General features: G+C 43.1%; 2 protein-coding genes across 9 annotated transcripts in view; one reads left to right on the top strand and one right to left on the bottom strand.

Moving 5' to 3' along the window:
* Positions 1 to 1,343: 1,343 nt before the first annotated feature.
* LOC139536135 (transmembrane and coiled-coil domains protein 1-like) lies at positions 1,344 to 22,636 on the bottom strand. 8 transcript variants are annotated; one of them, XM_071336348.1, is made up of 9 exons: positions 22,486 to 22,627; positions 19,077 to 19,181; positions 14,224 to 14,282; positions 11,047 to 11,123; positions 9,213 to 9,979; positions 4,903 to 5,328; positions 3,233 to 3,681; positions 2,804 to 2,939; positions 1,344 to 2,455 (listed from the first exon to the last, which is right to left on the bottom strand). In XM_071336348.1, the coding sequence occupies exons 5-9, from the start codon at positions 9,792 to 9,794 to the stop codon at positions 2,141 to 2,143; spliced, it is 1,908 nt and encodes a 635-aa protein (XP_071192449.1). In that variant the 5' UTR covers positions 9,795 to 9,979; positions 11,047 to 11,123; positions 14,224 to 14,282; positions 19,077 to 19,181; positions 22,486 to 22,627; the 3' UTR covers positions 1,344 to 2,140. The 8 variants fall into 8 exon arrangements, with proteins under 8 accessions (XP_071192449.1, XP_071192454.1, XP_071192450.1 ...); XM_071336353.1 differs by having other exon boundaries at positions 9,213 to 9,481; XM_071336349.1 differs by having other exon boundaries at positions 19,086 to 19,181.
* The window catches only part of LOC139536138 (transforming protein RhoA-like), a 93,052-nt gene continuing 79,018 nt past the window's right edge, over positions 9,978 to 24,011 (top strand). The window contains exon 1 of the mRNA XM_071336357.1: positions 9,978 to 9,989. The gene's annotated coding sequence lies outside the window, so the exon portion shown is untranslated. The remainder of the gene's footprint in view (positions 9,990 to 24,011) is intronic.

The following is a 24,011-nucleotide window of genomic DNA, read 5'->3' as shown; positions in this document are numbered from 1 at the left end:
GCAGGGACCCTGGGCATCTTTCTTTGGTGGTTTTCAGAGTCTGTAGAAAGGCCTCTTTAGTGTCCTAAGTTTTCATAATTGTGACCTCAATTGCCTGTAAGCTGTTAGTGTCTTAATAACGACCGTTCCACAGGTGCATGTTCATTAATTATGGTTCATTTTACAAGCATGGGGAACAGTTTTTAAACCCTTTACAATGATCTGTGAAGGTATTTGGATTTTTACAAATTATCTTTGAAAGACAGGGTAATGAAAAAGGAACGGTTCTTGTTTTGCTGAGTTTTACCTCAGCTGCTGTAAAAAACAAATAATTATGTAGTGTAGTCTCCCCTGGGAAATTCAAATCAACCAACGATTGTTGTACCGGATAATTCAGGGGGGCAACTTCACCCTGAAATGGGGGGCCCCCCACATTCTGAAATTGCACCCCCACCCCCATACTGCCACTGCTTGTGGCAGTTGAAACAACTCTTTGGGGGCTGGAGAAATGAACCACTCTCAAATTGACAGCCTGATTTCAAATTAATTAACTATGTTGAGGCTGTAGTTTTACATTTACAAACATTGGGAGTAAAACAAGCTTTTGGGTAGGCCATTGTAAATAGTCTTAACTGAGTTAGATAAATTGGTGTACAGTAGTTGAAATAAGATCATGAGGCATTTAAGCTACTCTTCATGAGTCCAAAATTGGTATAGCCATTTAGACCTGTTCAGCAGAGGTAGCCTCTTCTGCCAGGTGAATTGCATTACTAGTACACCCTGTTTCTGACGTTTGATGGCAAAGTGGGTTCTCCCAGTCTTGGCTTACCACTGCACTATGCATAATCTGAGTGGTTATACAAGGTTGGTGTTCGCTCTAGTCAGGACTAACCATCGATTTGATACATTTGCCATGCGTTATTAGAAGTGTATGGGTCATAAGTGAACAAAATGCACCTCTTGTACACTTCAGCTTGTCCACAAGGGTGTGAAAGGACACATTGAGCTTAAATTGATCATACCAAATGTTCTGTGGGGTACTCCAACCAGAGCCTTACCCATTGAGCACACCGACAGCTCAATCATTTCCAATAAAATGCTGCGTTTGCATTTATCAAAAGTATGCATTAAATGGTAGGTGAATGTTGCACATCCAGATGCTGTGTACCATTTTGGGCAGTGACACTAGGTGTGATCAAGGCATTGGGGTGCTGCTGGTTCTTTTTTCCCTGGACGTTTGATCAAATTCAAAAGTCAAGATCAAGTCAGCCAGGAGATCTATAAAACAGTGCTGTGGACCTGGATTTGAGAAAGGAAACAAACATCACCCAGTCATGGTTGTTTGACTCAAGGACCAGTCCATCTTTCATTTAAAACAGCATGTTTATTTTAAAAAAAGTACTATTTTATTGTCACTAATAGAAACAGTACGGAAGCACAGTCTGAGCATTTTTACAGCTCTTCAAGTATGTTCATTGTCTCTGCAGGGGGCAGCACCAATAGGGCAGGGCTTCTCAAGCTGAGCATATTCCAACTCAGCGTCCTTATCCAATCAGGCCCATCATTGCGTTCAACTTGTCCATATAAAACACACTGCTCGAGAACCCATCAATTGCTTGATCCAGTTAGATTTTGTCCACAGCAGTGTACTGTAGTTAGTCTATTAATCCTCCCAGAAAGACAAGCAGACTGGGGTGATTGAGAAGAGAGACAGAGGAATAGAAACATCGGAGTAAGAAAAAGGGAGATTTTAGGGTTAGAAAGAGAAAAGGAATAGCGAAAGGGGAGGACACTAGCCATGTGGATCAGCAAAATGCCAGCTGTTCATTATCCAAATCCAGCCACGAGAGAGCCCTCAATCACCTGCATTAATGATAGCAATATCAAGAAACAAATTCAATACCACTTGAATCAATTCTAATGCAATAAACATCTTCCACCTGTAAACAAATTCACTCCTTGGAGAGAGAAAGGTATCCTGGCTCCTCCTCCTGTCCACTAAGCCCCACCCACTGGGCTGGCCTGGCGCCACTACAGTTGCATCAGAGGCAGTGCATGGGTTAGTTAGTCCCCTCTCGTCCCGCCAGGCCCTGCGTCGCCATCCCTGATTGTTATGAGAGCCCCGCACCTCTGTTGTCGTTCATTGAGGCCCCCCTGCAGGTCAACTCGGGGACAACAGGAAGCGGTCCAAGTACTGGGAGATGACCTCCCAGTTCCTCCAGAGGAAGGCGAGGAGGACAACAAGGAGCAGCGTTGAGAAGGTGCGGCTACGCGTCTTCATCAAGGGCACCACGCAGTTGGCCACAGTGGAGACGAACACTAGGAGCACGGCCATGACGGCTAGCAGCACGTTGATGAGCTTGCCCAGCAGGGTCCGGGCTGTGGCGTTCTCCAGGCCTTCTAGCTGGACCACCTGCTGCTGCTGCTGCTGCAGCTCCATCTTGGAGATCCGCGTCTGGCATGCCTCCAACGCCTCCTACAGGGGGAGGGGCGAGACAGGGTTATCAAGACGGCCATGGTTCACACAGTGTGGAATGTCAACAACACACTTCAGCACAAACATGGCTAGACATAACTACCGTACCACATACCGGGGGGGACAGTGGGGGGTCATTGAGAAGACCATGGATCACCGTGTGAAACACTTTCACAATTCAGCACAAACAACTACTGTACCATGTAGCATGATAATAGTACAAAAAATGTCCCAGACTAAGAATACGCCTTGGGTTCACTGGAGATGCACTGTTGAGGCCCTTTGGAGCTAAAAGTCAAGTATAATCATTCCATAATCCTTCTTTCAAGTACTGGAGAAACAACCTACCTGAATGTCTCTAGCTCTCTCGTAGGACTGATAGGCGATCTTCTCCTCCATGCTGGCCAGCTCCTGCTTCAGGTTGAGGATCTCATTTTGGTGGAGCTCTGTTAAGTCGTTGAGCTGCTCCTCCAGACGCTCACACCTAGAGACACAGAGGTCAGGTACCGATCACACACACTTCCTTTCATAAAGGTGGAGATGTTTTCTGTTGCTGAGTGAGAATAATACATTCTTTTGAACGTAAAGTGTTTAATAACAAGACAGGTTTGCATTTTGAGCGATTTGAGCAAGTGCTGAGTTCAGGGAGGGGTGGTAAATACATGCAGATTTCAGGTTATCACATAAGTATTAGTGACAGTCCGTGTCCTTTGTAAATGAGGACTCAGTAAAGTGTATGTAGTACCTGCGAGGTTGTGTGTGGCAGTAACTGGTTACCTGTATCTCTCCTCCTGCAGGGCCTGTATGATCATGGTGTAGTCTCTCTGGTAGTGACTCTTCAGGCTGTTGAACGACTCATCCAGCCGACCCTGGTTGTCCCGAAGCTCCTGCACTTCGTGGAGCAGCGTGTCCAAGCCCAATGACTGGCCGGGGTCCAGGGTGTTAAGACCCTTAGAGCTGGGCGGGCCCCCTGGGACACTGTTGACCCCTGCCGAGCCGGAGCTGGCACTAGAGCAGTCGTCCTCACTGCCGTACTTTGGGCTGGAAGCCCCCTCCAGACCGTGACCATCCTCCTGGGGTTCGTCGAGGGAGTCCTTCAGGGACGAAATGTTGTCGGCGCTGCCAAACTTGTTGCGGATGAGGGAGGCGATCTCTCGGGGCTTGGACACCACGGCCCCAGCTGCAGAGTGAGTGGCGTGGGAGAAGCTGGAGAGGCCACCGGTCACCTGTAGGGAAGGACAGGTCAGTTACTAACTGGGGTGGGACTAAAGGAGATTTTGACCACAGCATTGTTGAATACTCGTTCGTGATTGGTTAGAAGGGCTCTAGAATGGACATTAAAACCAGATAACAGGACAGTTTGAAAATATAAAATCGGGACACCTTGCAATCATGAATTTCTATGGTCCTTAGTGTTGCAGTCATTACGCAGTTGGCGCTATGCTGTCAAATCCTCCCATGTTTCTAGTTTTACCATCTGTTTTCAGCATCAGGTATTTTTGAATTTGGTTGTCATATTGGAAGGTTTGCTAACAACAAACTATTTAGATATCTTCTAGCCTAGTGTTTGATATGCAATGCAATCTCCTCGTAATTAACATTTCTAGCTATGCCAGGCAAAATCTAGAACCATCAGCTCATTGTTATATCTTAATGAATGTCAATAGAAAACAGCTTAAATAAACACAAATGCAGCTACTTTCTTGTTATTCTGGCTGCAGAGGTCATGCCTGTGTTAGCCAGCGAGCATGGCAACAGAACATATAGAACGAACAACTGGGGTGCGTTTAAAAGATAAGTAAATAAACAAAAAAAGGTATTTCTACCGGTAAATGTGTGCTTTAGTATTGTTTTCTTTGGAAACTGTGGTATAAGCGGGATAAACGCCTCTGTTATGTACATTACTTTGGAAAAATTTACTCTGCAAAGTCATCCATTATTTCCAAGATAATCTACAGAATGTCTATGTATCCCTTACTTAATGGACAGGGACATAGATATACTAGATCTGGGTTCAAACACTATTTGAAATCTTTCAAATATTTTTTGTGTTTTCTTTAGTCTGCCTGGAGTGCCAGATAGGCCAGGTATGATGTTTTGCAACTATTCTATTGGTTCTATTGTGCCAATCAAGCCCAGCTAAAGTATTATAAATGATTTCAAATAGTAATTTTGAACCCAGGTCTGAGAGATACGTATTCTACATGTGTTCTATAGGACTCTGTTAGAAGCTGTGTACTGCTAACCACACTGCAAAGAAGTCAAGGACAGGTGGCTAAGACCAGACAAATTGTACATTTGTGGTGGTACTACTCACATTAGCAGATGCAGTGGCACACTACAGTGGTATGAATTAGTATGACAGTGGTGAAAAATAAGTGGGATGACTAACAAAACAGCTCACAGGGAAAGTAAATGTGATTAAAAATGTTCATAACAGCCCTGACCTTGGCGCCCACGTCCTTGAGGCCTTGGTGCATGTCTCGGAGCACGTCTTTGGGCTGACGGGGGATCCCGTTGTGCTCCACCTCTTTCAGCTTGCGCTGATAGCGCTCCAACTTCCTCTGCAGCTGCTGGATGGTCTGGGCTGATTTCTGGTTCTTCTTCTCAAACACCTGTTTAATGCGGGCACTCTGCTGCTTGTCTGCGTTGTTAGCTAGCTTCAGGTACTCTGCCACATTGTCGTCTCTGGCCCTCTGCTCGATTTTGATCTGCTCGGTGAGCTTGAGTATCTTCTGCTGCAGCTGGGCGATGGCCTGTTTTGTGCGCTGGGGGTCGGGGGTGCTGTCCACTGAGTCCAGCCCGTAGCTGTCTGCTCCATAGGAAATAGCGTTGGGCGATATGGCCGGGCCGGAGCCGTCCAGACGATCCAGCTGACCAAGGAAAGGGAGAGTGTAATGAGGAAGATAAGATAAAGGGAAGATGGAAATAAGAGATCAGAGACTGACGTGTGAGATTGAGGGAGAGTGTAAAAATAACTAAATTGAACTGGAAGAGGAAGGCCTATTATAACAGAGGCAATATTGAGTTTCATAATTTCATAAACTATGATCATGATCATTCGATTCGGCTGCAAAACAGTCAACCACAAGCTTCCTCCAGTTGCTATGGTCACTATTTGATGTGGTTGAAGAAACTTGTCTTCATCCTACATCAGACCTTTATGTATATGAAACTAGAGCACTAACATAATAACCCAGCCAATACCAACACCCTATAATCATAAGGTTACCTGTTACCTACCATTATACTCAGACTGGTTTCCCATAATGTGTAAAACAGCTGGGCCATACCTTTCATATATTAACGCAGAGGAATCCATGTGTATAATCTGAGCAGTAATCCATCAGACAGGGATGCCATTAAGACTGTGTGCCACCTCATACATCTCTGAAGAAGCTTAAGGCTCAACCAGAAAAATAAAATGTTAGTGCCTTAAAGTATTCACACCCCGACGACTTATTCCACATTTTGTTGTGTTACCGCCTACATTCAAAATGGATTAAATTTTTTAAAAAATGTCTCACCTGTCTACACACAATACCCCATTATTACAATGTGAAAACATAATTAATCAATGTTTTGTAGAAGCACCTTTGGCGGAGATTACAGCTGAGAGTCTTTAAGAGCTGGGTAAGTCTAAGAGCTTTACACACCTGGATTGTACAATATTTGCCAATTATGCTTTTTAAATTCTTTAAGCTCTCAAATTGATTGTTGCTAGACAGCCATTTTAAAGTCTTGTTATAGATTTTCAAGATAATTTATGTCAAAATTGTAACGAGGCCACTCAGGAACATTTAATGTCTTCTTGGTAAGCAACTCCAGTGTAGATTTGGTTATTGTCCTGCTGAAAGGTGAATTGTGTCTGTTGGAAAGCAGACTGAACAAGGTTTTACTCTATGATTTTGCCTGTGCTTATAGCTGTATTCCGTTTATTTGTATCCTAAATAACTCCCTAGTTCTTACCGATGACAAGCATACCAATAACATGATGCAGCCACCACAAGGCTTGAAAATATGAAGATTGGTACTCAGTGATGTGTTTGCCCCAAACATAACGCTTTGTACTCATGACAAAAAGTTAATTTCTTTGCCACATCTTTTGCAGTATTACTTAAGTGCCTTGTTGCAAACAGGATGCTTGTTTTGGCTTCCTTCTTTTCACACTGTCATTTAGGTTAGTATTGTGGAGTAACTACAATGTTGTTGATCCATCCTCAGTTCTCACATCACAACCATTAAAAACTCTGCTTTAAAATCACAAATTGGCTCATGGTGAAATCCCTGAGTTAGGAAGGACGCCTGTATTTTTGTAGTAACACCATCCAAAGCCTAATTAATAACTTCACTATGCTCAAAGGGATATTCAGAATCTGTTGTTTTGTTTTTTTAAACACATCTTCATTGCCATTTTTAGTGAGGCATTGAAAAACCTGGTGTTTGTGGTCGAATCTGTGCTTGGAATTCACTAATCGATTAAGGGACCTTACAGATAATTGTATGTATAGGGTACACCGATGCGGTTGTTATTTAAAAAATCATGTTAACCACTCTTCTTGAACACGAAACGAGTCCATGCAACTTATGTGACTTGTTAAGCAAATTTTTATTCCTAAACTTATTTAGGCTTGGCATAAAGTGGTTGAATACTTGTTGACAAGACATTTCAACTTTACATTTTTTATTCATTTCTAAATTTTTTATTCATTTCTAAAATGTTATACAAACAAAATTCCACTTTGACATTATGGGGTATTGTGTGTAGATCAGTGACACATTTAAATGTAATCCTTTTTAAAATTCAGGCTGTAACAAAATGTGGATAAGGTAAAGGGGTGTGAATACTTTCTGAAGGCACTATGTTCTCAAATCAATTTGCTATAAACAGATTGTGGAACAGCAGTGTTAGAGGTCAGAAGGTAATTGACTTTGTGCAGAGAGGGGTTCTGTGCTGTTCTTGGGAAAGACGTAGGCCACCACAGTGGGGTTGCGAGTACATCCCCCTTTCCATCACTGTCAGCTGACAGCTTGTGTAAAAGACAGGCAGTGGACAGGACTGTTGTTGCTCTTTCTAAGAATGACAGACTGTCGACTGAGTCCCTCAACCACAGCCATGTCTCGATGCTAGTTAGACCCTAGTCCGATAGCTGCTCTTGTAAGGACAGTTCATTGCAGTACACACAGGGTGATCACTGTCTGTTGGTGCAACAGACAACTTAGCCTTATCCATCCAACAGTCATATTCATACCAGTACTTCTCAAAAGGCTTGGTGGTGTCATCAAGCATTGTGAGATGACTGCCAGGGATATGCACTGTGCTTGATGGGTATACCTCAGACACAATGAGGCGCTAGCTTTGCTAGTTGTCTAGGAGTTCAACACTCAATTTTAACAATGTAAAGGATTTGATCATTTACCTGCTACAAGTCAGTATTCAATCAGTGAACTACACATTTCAATGGATGTGAGAAATTCCAGATCTTGGGGGCTATAGAACAGTGTCAATGATGTAAGGCAACGATATGTTCTTCAAACTTTGAGCTTGTTTTGGCCTGCAAGGCAAGCCTTCGCTGGCTGACCTGAAGTACACTTGGAGGCAGCCACAGCTAAATATAGAAAAGCTTAGAGCACATAGTCACCTACGCACACACACACACACACACACTATTGCTCTCTCTGACCCGCCAGCACTGACAGCTCCTTTATCGAAGAACATCCAGAGGACTGCAAACCAGTTAAATTGGTCAGATTTCAGCTAACAGCACAAGAAGTCATGAATTCTGACCTTCCAATACTGTGCTTCCATTTCTTCTGTTTCTTTAGTAGTAGCAGCTTTTTATTTTATTTACACTACCATTCAAAAGTTTGGGGTCACTTAGAAATGTCCTTGTTTTTGAAAGAAAAGCTATTTTTTTTGTCCATTTAAAATAACATAAATTGATCAGAAATACTGTGTAGACATTGTGAATGTTGTAAATGACTATTGTAGCTGGAACTGCAGCTTTATGGGCTATCTACATAGGCATACAGAAGCCCATTATCAGCAACCATCACTCCTGTGTTCCAATAGCACGTTGTGTTAGCTAATCCAAGTTTATCATTTTAAAAGGCTAATTGATCATTAGAAAACCCTTTTGCAATGATGTTAGCACAGATGAAAACTGTTGTTCTGATTAAAGAGGCAATAAAACAGGCCTTCTTTAGACTAGTTGAGTATCTGGAGCGTCAGCATTTGTGGGTTCGATTACAGGCTCAAAATGGCCAGGAACAAATAACTTTCTTCTGAAACTCAGTCTATTCTTGTTCTGAGAAATTAAGGCTATTCCATGCGAGAAATTGCCAAGAAACTGAAGATCTCGTACAACGCTGTGTACTACTCCCTTCACAGAACAGCGCAAACTGTCTCTAACCAGAATAGAAAGAGGAGTGGGAAGCCCTGGTGTACAACAGAGCAAGAGGACAAGTACATTAGAGTGTCTAGTTTGAGAAACAGACTCCTCACAAGTCCTCAACTGGCAGCTTTATTAAATAGTACCCACAAAACAGTCTCAACGTCAACAGTGAAGAGGCGACTCCGGGATGCTGGCCTTCTAGTGACCCCAAACTTTTGAACTAGTGTCGAACAAAAAACTTTGCAGTGGCTTGTCTGTCCCAGTGAGTAGGTCCCCTAGTTTAATCTTACACGGTCAGTCCACTCAGTGGAGTGGTACCCGGATGTGAGCAGCATGTCTGCCAGGGTTGGGGTTAAACTCACCCGGTCAGGCTCCTCAGTGGAGTGGTACCCGGATTTGAGCAGCATGTCGGCCAGGGCGGGGCTGGTGAGCGTGTCCGTGGTGGAGGAGGAGCGCGGGCGGCCAGCCTGCAGCAGCATCACCTCCTGGGTACTCCTCCGGTGGATCTGGGGGCTGCCTTTCTGGGGGGGATCCCCAGTCCCCCCAGTCTTGCTGCGGCGGCTCTGCAGGCTGGTCCCTCGCTTCATCATTGGGGGCGCGCTTCTGATCTGCTGCAGAACGCGGCTCAGAGCTGCAGGGGGAGCGGAGGAAGTAGCGTGGGGGTCAGAGTCCGGACCGGGGGCGGACGAGTCTCCAACCTCTGGCCCCCCACCGTCCGGGGGCTCAGGGGCAGGCCCACCCATAGAGAAGGAGGTGGCGGCGTCGTGCGGGGAGACGGACGAGCGGCGGCGCTGCGGCTGGAAGAGCTGCTTCAGGCCGTGGCCCAGCGCGCCCATGTTTTCCAGTGCATTGTGGGTGATTTTGGACAGGCCGTGCTCGGACTCAGACGCCCTCCGGCCCACCTCCGGCTCCTCAGGACTCTGCTCACTGCTAGCCTGATCCATCAGGGGGCGCCAGGCTGACGCTCAGCCACAGGGTCACAGGGCCAACACTGGGGGTGCGAGGGTCTAGCTACGTACCGACGCCACACCCCCTCTCAGAGGCAGCTTCAAAGCCGGGAAGCAGGGGGGATGGCACTGGGCCCTGTGCGCATGCATGCATCTGCGGATTGGCTCAAAGTCATGCTCGTCTAACACAAGAAGGAAAATAAAATGGATTATGACATGCAGCAGTGAGTGGACGGAACAAAAAAAGTTGCAGAATTAAAACTGATTACACAAAGGAGCAGACAGTCGTTGAACTAGGGTCGGCTTTGAGACTTTAGTTATTAGTTGACTCAAATTGTTTTTGTTTTTTTATGTCCAAATATTCTTATATGGCAATATTAGTTCATGTTCTCAGAGAAATCCATATAAGCCAAAAACCACAACGTCTGATATGTCTAAACCCACTTACAAAATAAATCTACTGCACAAGCCTTATCTACAGCAATGATGGGTGTCATGCTAAACAAATTATTATTTTTAAACTATTTTTGAAATGCTGGGGTTCATTGTACAGTTTCCATAGATACACTAAAGTGCCACAGTGACCGTATCAAATTGCAAATTCACTTTTAGAGGACGGAAGCGTGTCACAGGACCTGGGTTAACTAGCCTAATCTTTCTGGTTCCCTGGTCAGGCAAACAAACATTGCCTTAATTATTCACTCAGACTGTCCTTTTACATTGTCGTCTAATATAAGACACACAGCATTTCAGAAACAATTTCTTTACCAAATGGGTGAAAGAAACCATATATCCTTTTAGGATTTCGAAAGAGTTTAAAATTATTGTAGCTAAATAATATGAAAAGGATGGTGAGTGAGCACTAAAATATTCATTAATATAGTTTTATCAGGTGGTCTTATCTGCCAGAGGCACCCAGATTTGCACCATGTTCTCCCTGTAGAGAGCTTTGGCCTCAGAATCAAACATGGAGCTGTCTATGGCTAATCTACAGCGTCTGAGAGCTGAGTTCATGGAGAGCACATTATATAAAGACTATCTTTCACTTATCAACAGCATAGAAAGATCGAAACAGAGAGGGACATAAAGGGAGGGAGAGAGATATGGAGGAAGAAAGCGAGAGAGAAAAGGAGAAACAGAGAGGGACATAAAGGGAGGGAGAGAGATATGGAGGATGAAAGCGAGAGGGAAAAGGAGAAACAGTTGGCAAGAAAGAGAGGAGAAATGGAGCGAGAGAAAAAGAGCTTACCATCCGTCCAGCTTCTCTTCTGACTCACAGCTCAGGGTTGGCTGCTGCGGAGGAGGTGGTCAACATGAGGAAAATCACTATCAAATTGGAACAAACGAAGAGATACAAATAAATTATGCTGGCATGGCGGCACACTGACTCATACTCAATCAGCCATGTATAAACTGCACAGAATCAAAGAGACATGTATGTGCACAAACACACACTGAGGCTCTTCAGTGACTTCTAAAATGTATTCTAGAAGGAAGAGCAGTCCTTATCTTCACTGCCCAGTGCACACTCAAAATGTGAAACTATGACATGAAGATGTGTGGAACACCTAACAGTGATGACTAATCCAGATTGCTCAGGGGGCAGAGCAGTAGAGGTCTCTGATACATTGATGCATCATGAGTGGTACAGTAAATAACGTAAGTAAATGAGGGACACAAAGCTTGAGAGCCACTGACTAGCAGACGATGTCAATAACCTAATGGAGTGTCTTTCATGTAGTGAGCTAAGAGCCTGTTGCTTAGAGTCACTGGTAGCATCCCAAATGGCACCCTATTCCTTACAATAGTACACTACCTTTTCCAGCATTTGGGCTCTGGTCAAAAGTAGTGCACTATATAGGAAATTAGGCTGCCGTTTGGTACGCACACACAGTGCCCGTCAGTGACCCTCAACCCCACCAATTATAGGCCTATGTGGCAGCATTTGCCTAATCAGCACAAAACTAAGGAAGAGGAAAGGTGAAAAATTCAGTCACCACCAGTTTACTGGCACCACTGACAACCCCCTACCCACACAAGCCCCCCTACCCCCCCAAGTCCCCCCTACCCACTCTGAAATTATGATACATCACCTGTATTTCCCTCACATTAGGAGGTTGTGCTATGCAGGAAGTTTTTCTCTGCATCCTGCAACACCCAAAACAGCATAGAGAAAACACTACTAGCATGGAGGGAAAGTATCCCAAATGGATAGGAGAGATTGCTTAATTTGGGAAAGTCCCTTCCTCATAACTATAACACTAACCCTGTAACATTAACCCAACACGGGTGTACCACAATGGCTAATCTCAACCCACAGAGAGAAACTATTCAAACCCTTGCTCTAACTAACGACTGACATAAAAAAAAGTGTCAACAACGGTCATATCAGCATCCTCCTCGTCTATCACTGAAAGTCCCCTAATGTGTGTGCCCATTCCCCTCCTCCTCATTTCACCCCATGTTCAATTTATTGCAATCCAGACTGAAAGGTATGGCCATCTATAGGTCATGTGCAGGCCCGATTTCAATGAGGGGACGCTGTGGCCAACAGTTGAGCAGATATACACACAGCAACATGCACGTTCCACACACAGTGACATCCATGTGGCACACACACAGAGACGTGCACACTTACACACACAGTGACGTGTATGTTCCATTGTGTCCTGAAGGTAATACACAGAGTGATAAGTGAGTCTAACAGTGTTGTTCATACATTATTAAGCAGACAAACATAGGAGTGACTCAGCACAGATATTGTGTGTCACTGTCAACAAGCAGGCACATCCAACCCATCCAAAAACACTATAGATAAAACACCTGTGCCACAAGCAGAAAGGCTAATGGAACACAAGGCCATGCTATAATATCAGACTACCTACCACCACAGATGCAGTCTAACATGCACATCCACAGCTGAGTACATAGATGAGCATAGTAGCAAACATTCACACAGTGACATACACACACCATGACACTATTACACACCATGACACTATTACACACCATGACACTATCACACACCATGACACTATCACACCATGACACACCATGACACTATTACACACCATGACACTATTACACACCATGACACACCATGACACTATTACACACCATGACACACCATGACACTATTACACACCATGACACTATCACACACCATGACACACCATGACACTATTACACACCATGACACTATTACACACCATGACACACCATGACACTATTACACACCATGACACACCATGACACTATTACACACCATGACACTATTACACACCATGACACTATTACACACCATGACACTATTACACACCATGACACACCATGACACTATTGCACACCATGACACACCATGACACTATTACACACCATGGCACTAATACACACCATGGCACTAATACACACCCAGTCTCTCTTCCTCCTCTAGTGCGCTACATTCTCTGACTTAAGAGGGTTGGCCAACACTCGCTTATCACTCTGCCCCGCCGCCTCGACCATTCAGCCTTCCAAGGTCACACCAGTGTGCGTATGTCTACAGTCTATACTGCCTGTGCCTACATAGATAAGATGCTGCATGCAAATGTATCTACCACATCTGTACTTTTGTGTCCATTCACTGTAACAGTCTACTTTCACACAGCATCTACAGCAAGGCCCAGCAAGATGAGAACGTCTTAAAGATTGAATCCGCAATAGGGGGAAAAGCGCCCCTGTCCGCCCCAGCACCTCTTATTGTTTTGTGGACCTAATGGAGGAGAGATGCTTCGAGCAACACAGTACATATTCTGCTGTTCTATCGCGTGTGCAATGATGTCAGAGGGTAAACAACAGAGTTTGTTGTTTGCAGTAACATCTTTGTTGTTGTAATATCCCAAAAGGACATAGCAGGTTCACCATTAATGATTCCATCTTTAAAGGGGAGGGGAAACACTAGGCTTTACACCTGTTTAGTGTTAGTGGATTGAATACAACTTGTTGCATTGCTATATGTCCTAAAGTGTTTCCATTCCCCTTTAATGTGCTGTGCCAGCCTGCTGATCGTTGATCTTCTGATCTATTTTTTTCCACTGTTCATCTACCAAAAGCTATTCTTCATTCTGATGAAAGTCAACATGGCTGAAACATTAATGCCACTTTCACAACAATGTTAGGATCGACAAACAAAAAATTACTCAGGAGCTGCCATCTTTCCTCATCTACCGTAAGGCAAAGAAATTCCCTCATTTTTGAAAAAAGTTAGGCAAAATGATATGCAGTGCAATAGCCAGTTGACTCTTTCCTGAAGCAAATTGTTTGGCTAGCTACTGGGACACATGTCTTAAGTTCCAGTCATCAGCAGGCCTATTAGGATTTCTCTGCATAAGAAAAGGCTAAATATTCCAAGGAAGTTTTCAAAACCGCTCTTTCCAAAATAAAAGACCTGGGATGTCCTTTCCTCTTCAGTCAACGGTATCCAGTGATGTTTAGGAATATCACATGCTGCAATGGAAAGAGTGGAGAAATGTCAGGGCAGGTTCTCAAAATCACCAGGGGTATAAAGATAAACATTTACCATTAAGACCAGGGTTTGTCCATTGACTTTAGATGATCTGACTGGTAAATGTGATCTTTATGCTTTTGACAAACTCACCGCAGTTCAACACTGTACTTTCAGACTCAACTCAAATACATGTGACTCGCTCATTTAAGTGTGGTTAATCAAAAGACTCAATACAGTATGCGCTCCAGATTCAATAAGCTATTGCACTGCATATCATTCTGGCTAATCCAGTAAGCTGTCATGAAAACTAGGACCAAACAGGTGCACAGACTTGCCATGGGATAGGCAAACCACTGCAACTGTCTCCTCTGAGTAGCTTACAGATCCTTCAGAAAGTATTCATACTCAATACATATTGATTCAAGACATTTCAGCTTTTGATTTGTAATTAAAGTGTAAACATTTTGAAAAACAATTCCACTTTGACATTATGGGGTATTGTGTGTAGGCCAGTGACACAAAATCAAAATTGTATCAATTTTTAAAAAATCAGGCAGTAACAACAAAAATGTGGAAAAAGTCAAGGCGTGTGAATACTTTCTAAAGGCACTGTATGTCTGGGAGCTTGATATTTCTTAGCTAATTAAGATCAAGATCATTTTATTGGTCAATTGCACATAAGGTACAAACGAAATGTGACTTCCGCTTTTAACCCAACCCCTGTGAAAGACACACATACACTGGTTTCGGAGAGGTGCAGGGAGCTGCCACACCGGGCGCCCGGGAAGGAGTTGTTTTGTAACTAGCTAACGTTAGTTAGAGTGATGTGACTGATAGATTTTCCAAAATGGAATGTGTAGGGTGTGTTTGTTTTTACAATAGGAGACAGTTGACTTCCGAGCTAAACAGAGCTGTTAGCTCAATTAATCTGATAAACGTTAATCAATCAGACATTGATCAAATTTGCTTGCTGCAAGAAATGTGAAGTTGTTTAAGCCCAAAGCCAGCCAGTGAGTAATTAGCTAGCTATACAACACCTAGCCCCTACGTTCTTATGCTGTCCCTTGGACAACATTAGAGGTCGACCGATTATGATTTTTCAACGCCGATACAGATTATTGGCGGACCAAAAAAAGCCGATACCGATTAAAATCGGCCGATTTTTATTTATATATATATAAAATAATGACAATTACAACAATACTGAATAGACACTTATTTTAACTTAATACATCAATAAAATCTATTTAGTCTCAAATAAATGATGAAACATGTTCAATTTGGTTTATTTAATGCAAAAACAAAGTGTTGGAGAAGAAAGTAAAAGTGCAATATGTGCCATGTAAAAAAGCTAACGTTTAAGTTCCTTGCTCAGAACATGAGAACATATGAAAGCTGGTGGTTCCTTTTAAAATGAGTCTTCAATATTCCCAGGTAAGAAGTTTTAGGTTGTAGTTATAGGAATTATAGGACTCTCTCTCTCTATACCATTTGTATTTCATTAACCTTTGACTATTGGATGTTCTTATAGGCACTTTAGTATTGCCAGTGTAACAGTATAGCTTCCGTCCCTATCCTTGCCCCTACCTGGGCTCGAACCAGAAACACATCGACAACAGCTACCCTCGAAGCATCGTTACCCATCGTTCCACAAAAGCCGCGGCCCTTGCAGAGCAAGTGGAACAACTACTTCAAAGGTCTCAGAGCGAGTGACGTCACCGATTGAAATGCTATTAGCGCGCACCCCGCTAACTAGCTCGAGAGTTGATAGGCTTGAAGTCATAAACAGCTCAATGCTTGAAGCACAGCGAAGAGCTGCTGGCAAACGCACAAAAGTGCTGTTTGAATGAATGCTTATGAGCCTGCTGCTGCCTACCATCGCTCAGTCAGACTGCTCTATCAAATACCAAATAATATACTTAATTATAACATAATAACACACAGAAATACGAGCCTTAGGTCATTAATATGGTCAAATCCGGAAACGATCATTTCGAAAACAAAACGTTTATTCTTTCAGTGAAATACGGAACCGTTCCGTATTTTATCTAACAGGTGGTATCCATAAGTCTAAATATTCCTGTTACATTGCACAACCTTCAATGTTATGTTATAATTATATAAAATTCTGGCAAATTAGTTTGCAACGATCCAGGCGGCCTAAACTGTTGCATATACCCTGACTCTGCGTGCAATGAACGCAAGAGAAGTGACACAATTTCCCTAGTTTTATATTGCCTGCTAACCTGGATTTCTTTTAACTAAATATGCAGGCTTAATAAAATATACTTCTGTGTATTGATTTTAATAAAGGCATTGATGTTTGTGGTTATGCATATTCGTGCAACTATTGTGCTTTTTTCACAAATGCGCTTTTGTTAAATCATCCCCAGTTTGGCGAAGTTGGCTGTCTTTGTTAGGAAGAAATGGTCTTCACACAATTCGCAACGAGCCAGGCGGCCCAAACTGCTGCATATACCCTGACTCTGTTGCACAGCACGCAAGAGAATTTAAACAATTTCCCTAGTTAAAAGAAATTCATGTTAGCAGGCAATATTAACTAAATATTCAGGTTTAAAAATATATACTTGTGTATATGGTTAGGTACACATTGGTGCAAAGACAGTGCTTTTTTCGCGATTGCGCTTGTTAAATCACCCATTTGGCGAAGTAGGCTATGATTCAATGATAAATTAACAGGCACCACATCGATTGTATGCAACGCAGGACAAGCTAGATAAACTAGTAATATCATCAACCATGTGTAGTTAAAAAAAACTTCTTAAGGCTAGGGGTCAGTATTTTGACGTCCGGATGAAAAGCGTGCCCAAAGTAAACTGCCTGCTACTCAGGCCCAGAAGCTAGGATTTGCATATTATTAGTAGATTTAAAAAGAAAACACTCAAGTTTCTAAAACTGTTTGAATAATGTCTGAGTATAACAGAACTGATTTGGCAGGCGAAACCCCGAGCACAATCCATCCAGGGAGTTTTTTGTTTTGTTTAGGTCAATGTGTTTTCTATTAGTTTTCTCTGGGAAGCTCTTTTTAATAGGAATTTGCTTGCAGTTCCTAAGGCTTCCACTAGATGTCAACAGTCTTTAGAAATTGGTTGATGTTTTTCTTTTGAGAAATTAAGAAGTAGCCCTGTTATTTCCATGTGTCACTCAGAGGGACTCAAGTCTTTTGGTGCGCACGACCTGGAACGTGCTTCACTTTGTTTTCGTCCGGTATTGAACACAGTTTATCCCGTCTTAAATTTTATCGATTATTTACATTTTAGGATACCTATGGTTGGATTAGGAAAGTTGTTTGAAATGTTTGGACCAAGTTTACAGGTAACTTATTAGATACTTTGTAGGCATGTTGGGCGAGTTGAAACCGGTGTATTTATGAATCAAACGTGCCAAATAAATGGACATTTTGGGGATATAAAGAAGAAATTTATCGAACAAAAGGACCATTTGTGATGTTTCTGGGACATTTTGGCGTGCATATATAAGAAGATCTTCAAAGGTAAGGCATGAATTATATCGTTATTTCTGATTTTTGTGTCGCACCTGGCTGGTTGAAATAGGATTGTATTGTGTTTGTATGCGGGGTGCTGTCCTCAGATAATCGCATGGTCTGCTTTCGCCGTAAAGCCTTTTTGAAATCTGACACTGTGGCTGGATTAACAAGAAGTTAAGCTGTATTTTGATGTATAACACTTGTATGTTTAATGAATTCTTATTATGAGTATTTCTGTTTTTGAATTTGGAGCGCTGCAATTTCACTTGATGTTGTCAAATCATTCCCGTTAACGGGATCCGAGCGGGAATGGGGGTGAAGGGATCCCTAAGAGGTTTTAACTATTGATTATGTTAAGATTGATTGTTTTTTATAAGATACGTTTAATGGTAGCTAGCACCTTACCTTGGCTCCTTGCTGCACTCGCATAACAGGTAGTCAGCCTGTCAGGCAGTCTCCTCGTGGAGTACAATGTAATCAGCCATGATCGGTGTCCAAAAATGCCGATTACCGATTGTTATGAAAACTTGAAGTCGGCCCTAATTAAATCGGCCATTCCGATTAATCGGTCGACCTCTAGTAAGAATGTTGTTCATCAACTACAGCTCAGCCTTCATCACCCTAGTGTCCTCCAAGCTCATCACTAAGCTCAGGGCCTTGGATATGAACCCCTACCCGTGCAACTGGATCCTGAACTTCCTGATAGGCCAACCCCAAATGGTGAAGGTAGGCAACAAGACCTCCCCCACGCTGACCCTCAACACGGGGGCCCCACAGGGGTGTGCTCAGCCCCCTCCTGTACTCCCTGTTCACCCATGACTGCATGGCCATGCACATCTCCAACTCAAATTATCAAGTTTGCTGACGACAACAGTGGTAGGCCTGATTACCAACAAAGATGAGACTAGAAAACGGAGACAGTACAGGTGCATCCAAGCTGGGACCGAGAGACTGAGAAACAGCTTTCATCTCCAGGCCATCAGACTGTTAAACAGTCACCACTAGCCGGCCTCCGCCCAGTACCTTAGAGACTGCTGCTCTATATACATAGTCATTGAACACCGGACAATAAATGTTTAGATACTGTTTTACCCACTTTAAATGTACAGTACCTTCGGAAAGTATCAAGCCCCTTGACTTTTCCCACATTTTGTTAGGATACTGTTTTATTCTAGAATGGATTAAATAAATAAAATATTCTCAATCTACACACAATACCCCATAATGGCAAAGCGAAAACAGAAGACATTTTTGCAAATTTATACAAAATATAAAACAGAAATACCTTATTTACATTCAGACCCTTTGTTATGAGACCCGAAATTCAGCTCAGGTGCATCCTGTTTCCATTGATCATTCTTGATGTTTCTACAACTTGATTGGAGTCCACCTGTGGTAAATTAAATTCATTGGACATGATTTGGAAAGGCACACACCTATCTATATAAGGCCCCATAGTTGACAGTGCATATCAGAGCAAAAACCAAGCCATGAGGTCGAAGGAATTGTCCGTAGAGCTCCGAGACAGGATTGTGTTGGGCACAGATCTGGGGAAGGGTAACAAAACATTTCTGCAGCACTGAAGATCCAAGAACACAGTGGCCTCCATCATTCTTAAATGGAAGAAGTTTTGAACCACCAAGACTCTACCTAGAGCTGGCCGCCTGGACAAACTGAGCAATCGGTTGGAGAAGGGCCTTGGTCAGGGAGGTGACCAAAAACCCGATGGTCACTCTGACAGAGCTCCAGAATTCCTCTTGGAAGGTTCTCCCATCTCCACAAAGGACAACCATCTCTGCAGCACTCCACCAATCACGCATTTAGAGTGGCCAGACGGAAGCCACGCTTGAGTAAAAGACACGCAAGCCCGCTTGGAGTTTGCCAAAAGGCCCCTAAAAGACTCACAGACCATGAGAAACAAGATTCTCTGATCTGATGAAACCAAGACTGAACTCTTTGGCCTGAATGCCAAGCGTCCCGTCTGGAGAAAACCTGGCACCATCCCTACGGTGAAGCATGGTGGTGTCAGCATCATGCTGTGGGGATGTTTTTCAGCAGCAGGGACTGGAAGACTAGTCAAGATGGAGGGAAAGATGAATAGAGCAAAGTACAAAGAGATCCTTGATTAAAACCTGCTCCAGAGCGCTCAGGACCTCAGACTGGGGCAAAGGTTCACCTTCCAACAGGACAACAACCCTAAGTACACGGCCAAGACAACGCAGGACTGGCTTCTGGATAAGTCTTTGATTGTCCTTGGGTGGCCCAGCCAGAGCCCAGACTTGATCCCGATCAAACATCTCTGTAGAGAACTGACAGAGCTTGATAGGATCTGCAGAGAAGAATGGGAGCAACTCCCCCAAATACAGGTGTGCTACACTTGTAGCGTCATACCCAATAAGACTCGAGGCTGTAATCACTGCCAAAGGTGCTTCAACAAAGTAGTAAAGCGTCTGAATACTTATGTAATAAAAAATAAAAAAAAGGAATACATTTGCAAAAATGTCTGAACTGTTTTTTGCTTAGTCATTATGGGCTATTGTGTGAAGATTGATGAGGGGGGAAAACTAAGGCATTTTAGAATAAGGCTGTAACGTAACAAAATGTGGAAAAAGTCAAGCGGTCTGAATACTTTCCGAATGCACTGTATTATAAAATATAACCGCAACATGCAACAATTAACAGTTTTACTGAGTTACAGTTCATAAGGAAACCAGAAATTGAAAAAAAATCATAAGACCCTAATCTATGGATTTCACATGACTGGGGAGGGGCGCTGCCTTGGTTGCACCTGGGGAGCCAGGCCCAGCCAATCAGAATGAGTTTTTTACCCACAAAAGGGCTTTATTAACGATACTCCTCAGTTTCATCAGCTGTCCTGGTGGCTGGTCTGAGACAATTCCGCAGGTGAATAAGCCAGATGTGGAGGTCCTGGGCTGGCGTGGTTACATGTGGTCTGCGGTTGTGAGGCCGCTTGGATATACGGCCAAATTTTCAAAAAATGTTGGAGGCGGCTTATGGTAGAGAAATTAACATTACATTCTCTGGCAACAGCTCTGGTGGACATTCCTTCAGTCTGTATGCCAATTGCACTCTCCCTCAAAACGTGAGACATCTGTGGCGTTGTGCTGTGTGACAAAACTGCACATTTTAGAGTGGCCATATATTGTCCCCAGCACAAGGTGCACCTGTGAAATGACCACACCTGTCAGGTGGATGGATTATCTTGGCAAAGTAGAAATGCTCACAAACAGGGATAAAAACAAATTTGTGCACAACATTTTAGAGAAATAAGCTTTTTGTGCATATCATGAAACATGTAACCAACACTTCACGTGTTGCAATTATATTTTTGTTCAGTATATTTTCCGGGATCTGACATTGCTCCTTCTGATATTTCTGGATTATATGTGTATAGTTTATTTTATTATTGCTAGGTATTACTGCACTGTTGGAACTAGAAACAAGTATTTTGCTGCACCTGCAAAAACATCAACAAATCTGTGTATGTGACCAATACATCTTTCATTTGATCTCCTTTATTGTTCAATGCAGATATGCCATTCCATAATGGCTGCTGTGGCTACTGATAGATAGCATGATGACAAAAAAACCAGTTTTCTGGGAAAACAACCAGTACTTCAATCATTTTGATGGAGCAGGGTGGCTAAAGGTAATATTTGGAGTAGTGGCATATCCCATCCATGCATTGAGGTATATTTTCAGACCCATATCTCGCGCCGGCTCCATGGTGTCTTAGAGTAACCACGATTGCGTTCTGAACCCAGTGTAACTCAGCGTAAAGGTAGGCTCGGTATCTTCTGGCAAGCATTGAAAATAAATTGTGCAGTTATCAGTAGTCAGTGGCCAAACAGAACCACCATCAATATCAGAATGAGCCCGCTAGCTGGCTGGTTAGTTAGCATATGTGTGGATTTGAATCACTAATGTTACATCCACTAGCACTACTGCATACAGGCCAAATTAAAATCTAAACCCGGCAACAGACAAATACCATGAAAAAAATGCACAACTCCTTTTTGTCTGTTGCACGTTGTGTATGGCTAATGATCTCACAGACATGCTGAAAACATTGACCCACCTGGTGTGTGTAGGCTGTAGTTTTTGACAGTGGATTTACACCGCAGCACATCCCGATGATGCGCCACCGGCTGAGTGGCTTTCGTGTTACTCCCTACCTGGCAGACCCTCACACCACACTGAATAACATCTACATTAGTTAACTAGCTAATTACTTAGCCAAGATTAATAGATAACTCGTTAGTTTAATGACAATATAGCTAACACCTGCTCACTGGAAATGTGATAATGGAGGGGTTGATCATATTTGAATGCTGTATGACACACCCAAGCAAGCCGTAGTTAGCTAGCTATCCCATGCCCAGACAGTAAAGTAATCGTAAATTGCTTGCACCCAGACAGTAACACTAACAAGCTACAGGCTATCTGGCTTAGCTAATGCTAGCGAGATAGAACAGGTTGGTTGGGAGTAACGTTAGCCAGCTAACATTAGCTAGCTACCACATCGAGCTAGCATCAGGTTGAACACAAGTTCATAAACAATACACCTCTTTGGGAAATATACTACAAAAATAGACGTATTTCACACCACAATGACACTATAGTTCGTCAATCAAACTATATGATATATTGTGCATTTACAGGCTACAACTTACATAGGCGCTGAGAGGATTGTGCTGATGATGCCAGTTCATTTCTCCGGGTGGAACAGCATTCCCACGATGACGTCAAAGAGCGTGTTCAACCGGGGTGGGGGGGCAGAAATCTTCTTCGGACTACACCCCCAAAAAGTGGATTGCCGCCACAAACCGGATGGGGTTGAAAAATCAAGGTAAATATAAAATCCTAACTAATTTAATCCACCCCCCAAAAATTGTACCTTGACAAAAACTAAAATCCCACTTCTTCCTTAAAATGGTTTGGCTTGTGACACTACTCCATGCAACTCCTCCGCCAAGAAGTACAAACATCTAAACAATTTAAAAAAAATTTTTTAGGCAAATCCATTAAGAACAAATTATTATTTACAATGACGGCCAAACTCGACCGGTGCTGGGCCAATTGTGCGCCGCCCTATGGTACTACCAATCACGGCCGGTCGTGATACAGCCTGGAATCGAACCAGGGTGTCTGTACTGACGCCTCGAGCACTGAGATGCAATGTTAGACCGCTGCGCCACTCGAGAGCCTGACAACAAGTCTGTCTCTCGTGATCTTCACAGCCTTCACTTGACACAGCACTCTCTCCATTAGTTTGGATATTTCAAATGGATTCTTCAAAATTGGTAATGCAATCAACTGCTTCTCATTAACAAACCGTACTCCCACAAGGTAAAAAGGGACATTGTCAGCACTGAACACTACTTTTCTCCAGTTAAAATAATGGTCATAATGCCAACCCAGAGATGGCGATAGTGGGGCACTTATCTACAGTAGGATATATAAACAGGTGCATTATAAGTGTCTAATTAGGATGTCGTGACCTGTAACACCTGAGTAAATTATTATGCTTGCATTTTTACCAAACTCTCCGACGTGAGTTATTCACATATACATAATTACATGGTGTCAGAGAAATGAACCTAAAGAGGACAAGGTATGTGGACAATGTAATCACTACCGGATAAATGCAAACAAGTGGAACAAATGAGCGAGGATGAAGAGCCTGCAATGTCTCAGTCAAATTCAGGTGCCTATCTTCTCGGGGGACTGTGGTCTAAATACCCAGCAGCACTTTCTGCTCCACCCATTTCATCAGTCCCAAGAAATAAGCCTATAAATGACTTATTATTATAATAGAGGGAACTATTCTAGGCCAGCATCCCAGAGTTGCCTCTTCACTGTTGACGTTGAGACTGGTGTTTTGCGGATACTATTTAATGAAGCTGCCAGTTGAGGACTTGTGAGGTCTAGTTTGAGAAACAGACACACTCTAATGTACTTGTTCTCTTGCTCAGTTGTGCACCGGGGCCTCCCACTCTTTCTTTTCTGGTTAGAGACAGTTTGCGCTGTAATGTGAAGGGAGTAGTACACGGCGTTGTACCAGATGGCAATTTCTCGCATGGAATAGCCTTCATTTCTCAGAACAAGAATAGACTGACGAGTTTCTGAAGAAAGTTATTAATTTATTATATATATTGGAACTAGTGGATATATATATTGGAACTAGTGGATATATGGA

This window comes from Salvelinus alpinus, chromosome 12 (assembly GCF_045679555.1).
Source record: "Salvelinus alpinus chromosome 12, SLU_Salpinus.1, whole genome shotgun sequence".
In the NCBI taxonomy this organism is placed as follows: domain Eukaryota; kingdom Metazoa; phylum Chordata; class Actinopteri; order Salmoniformes; family Salmonidae; genus Salvelinus; species Salvelinus alpinus.
The sequence above is the reverse complement of the archived record's forward strand: the minus strand, read 5'-3'. Positions and strand labels throughout refer to the sequence as shown.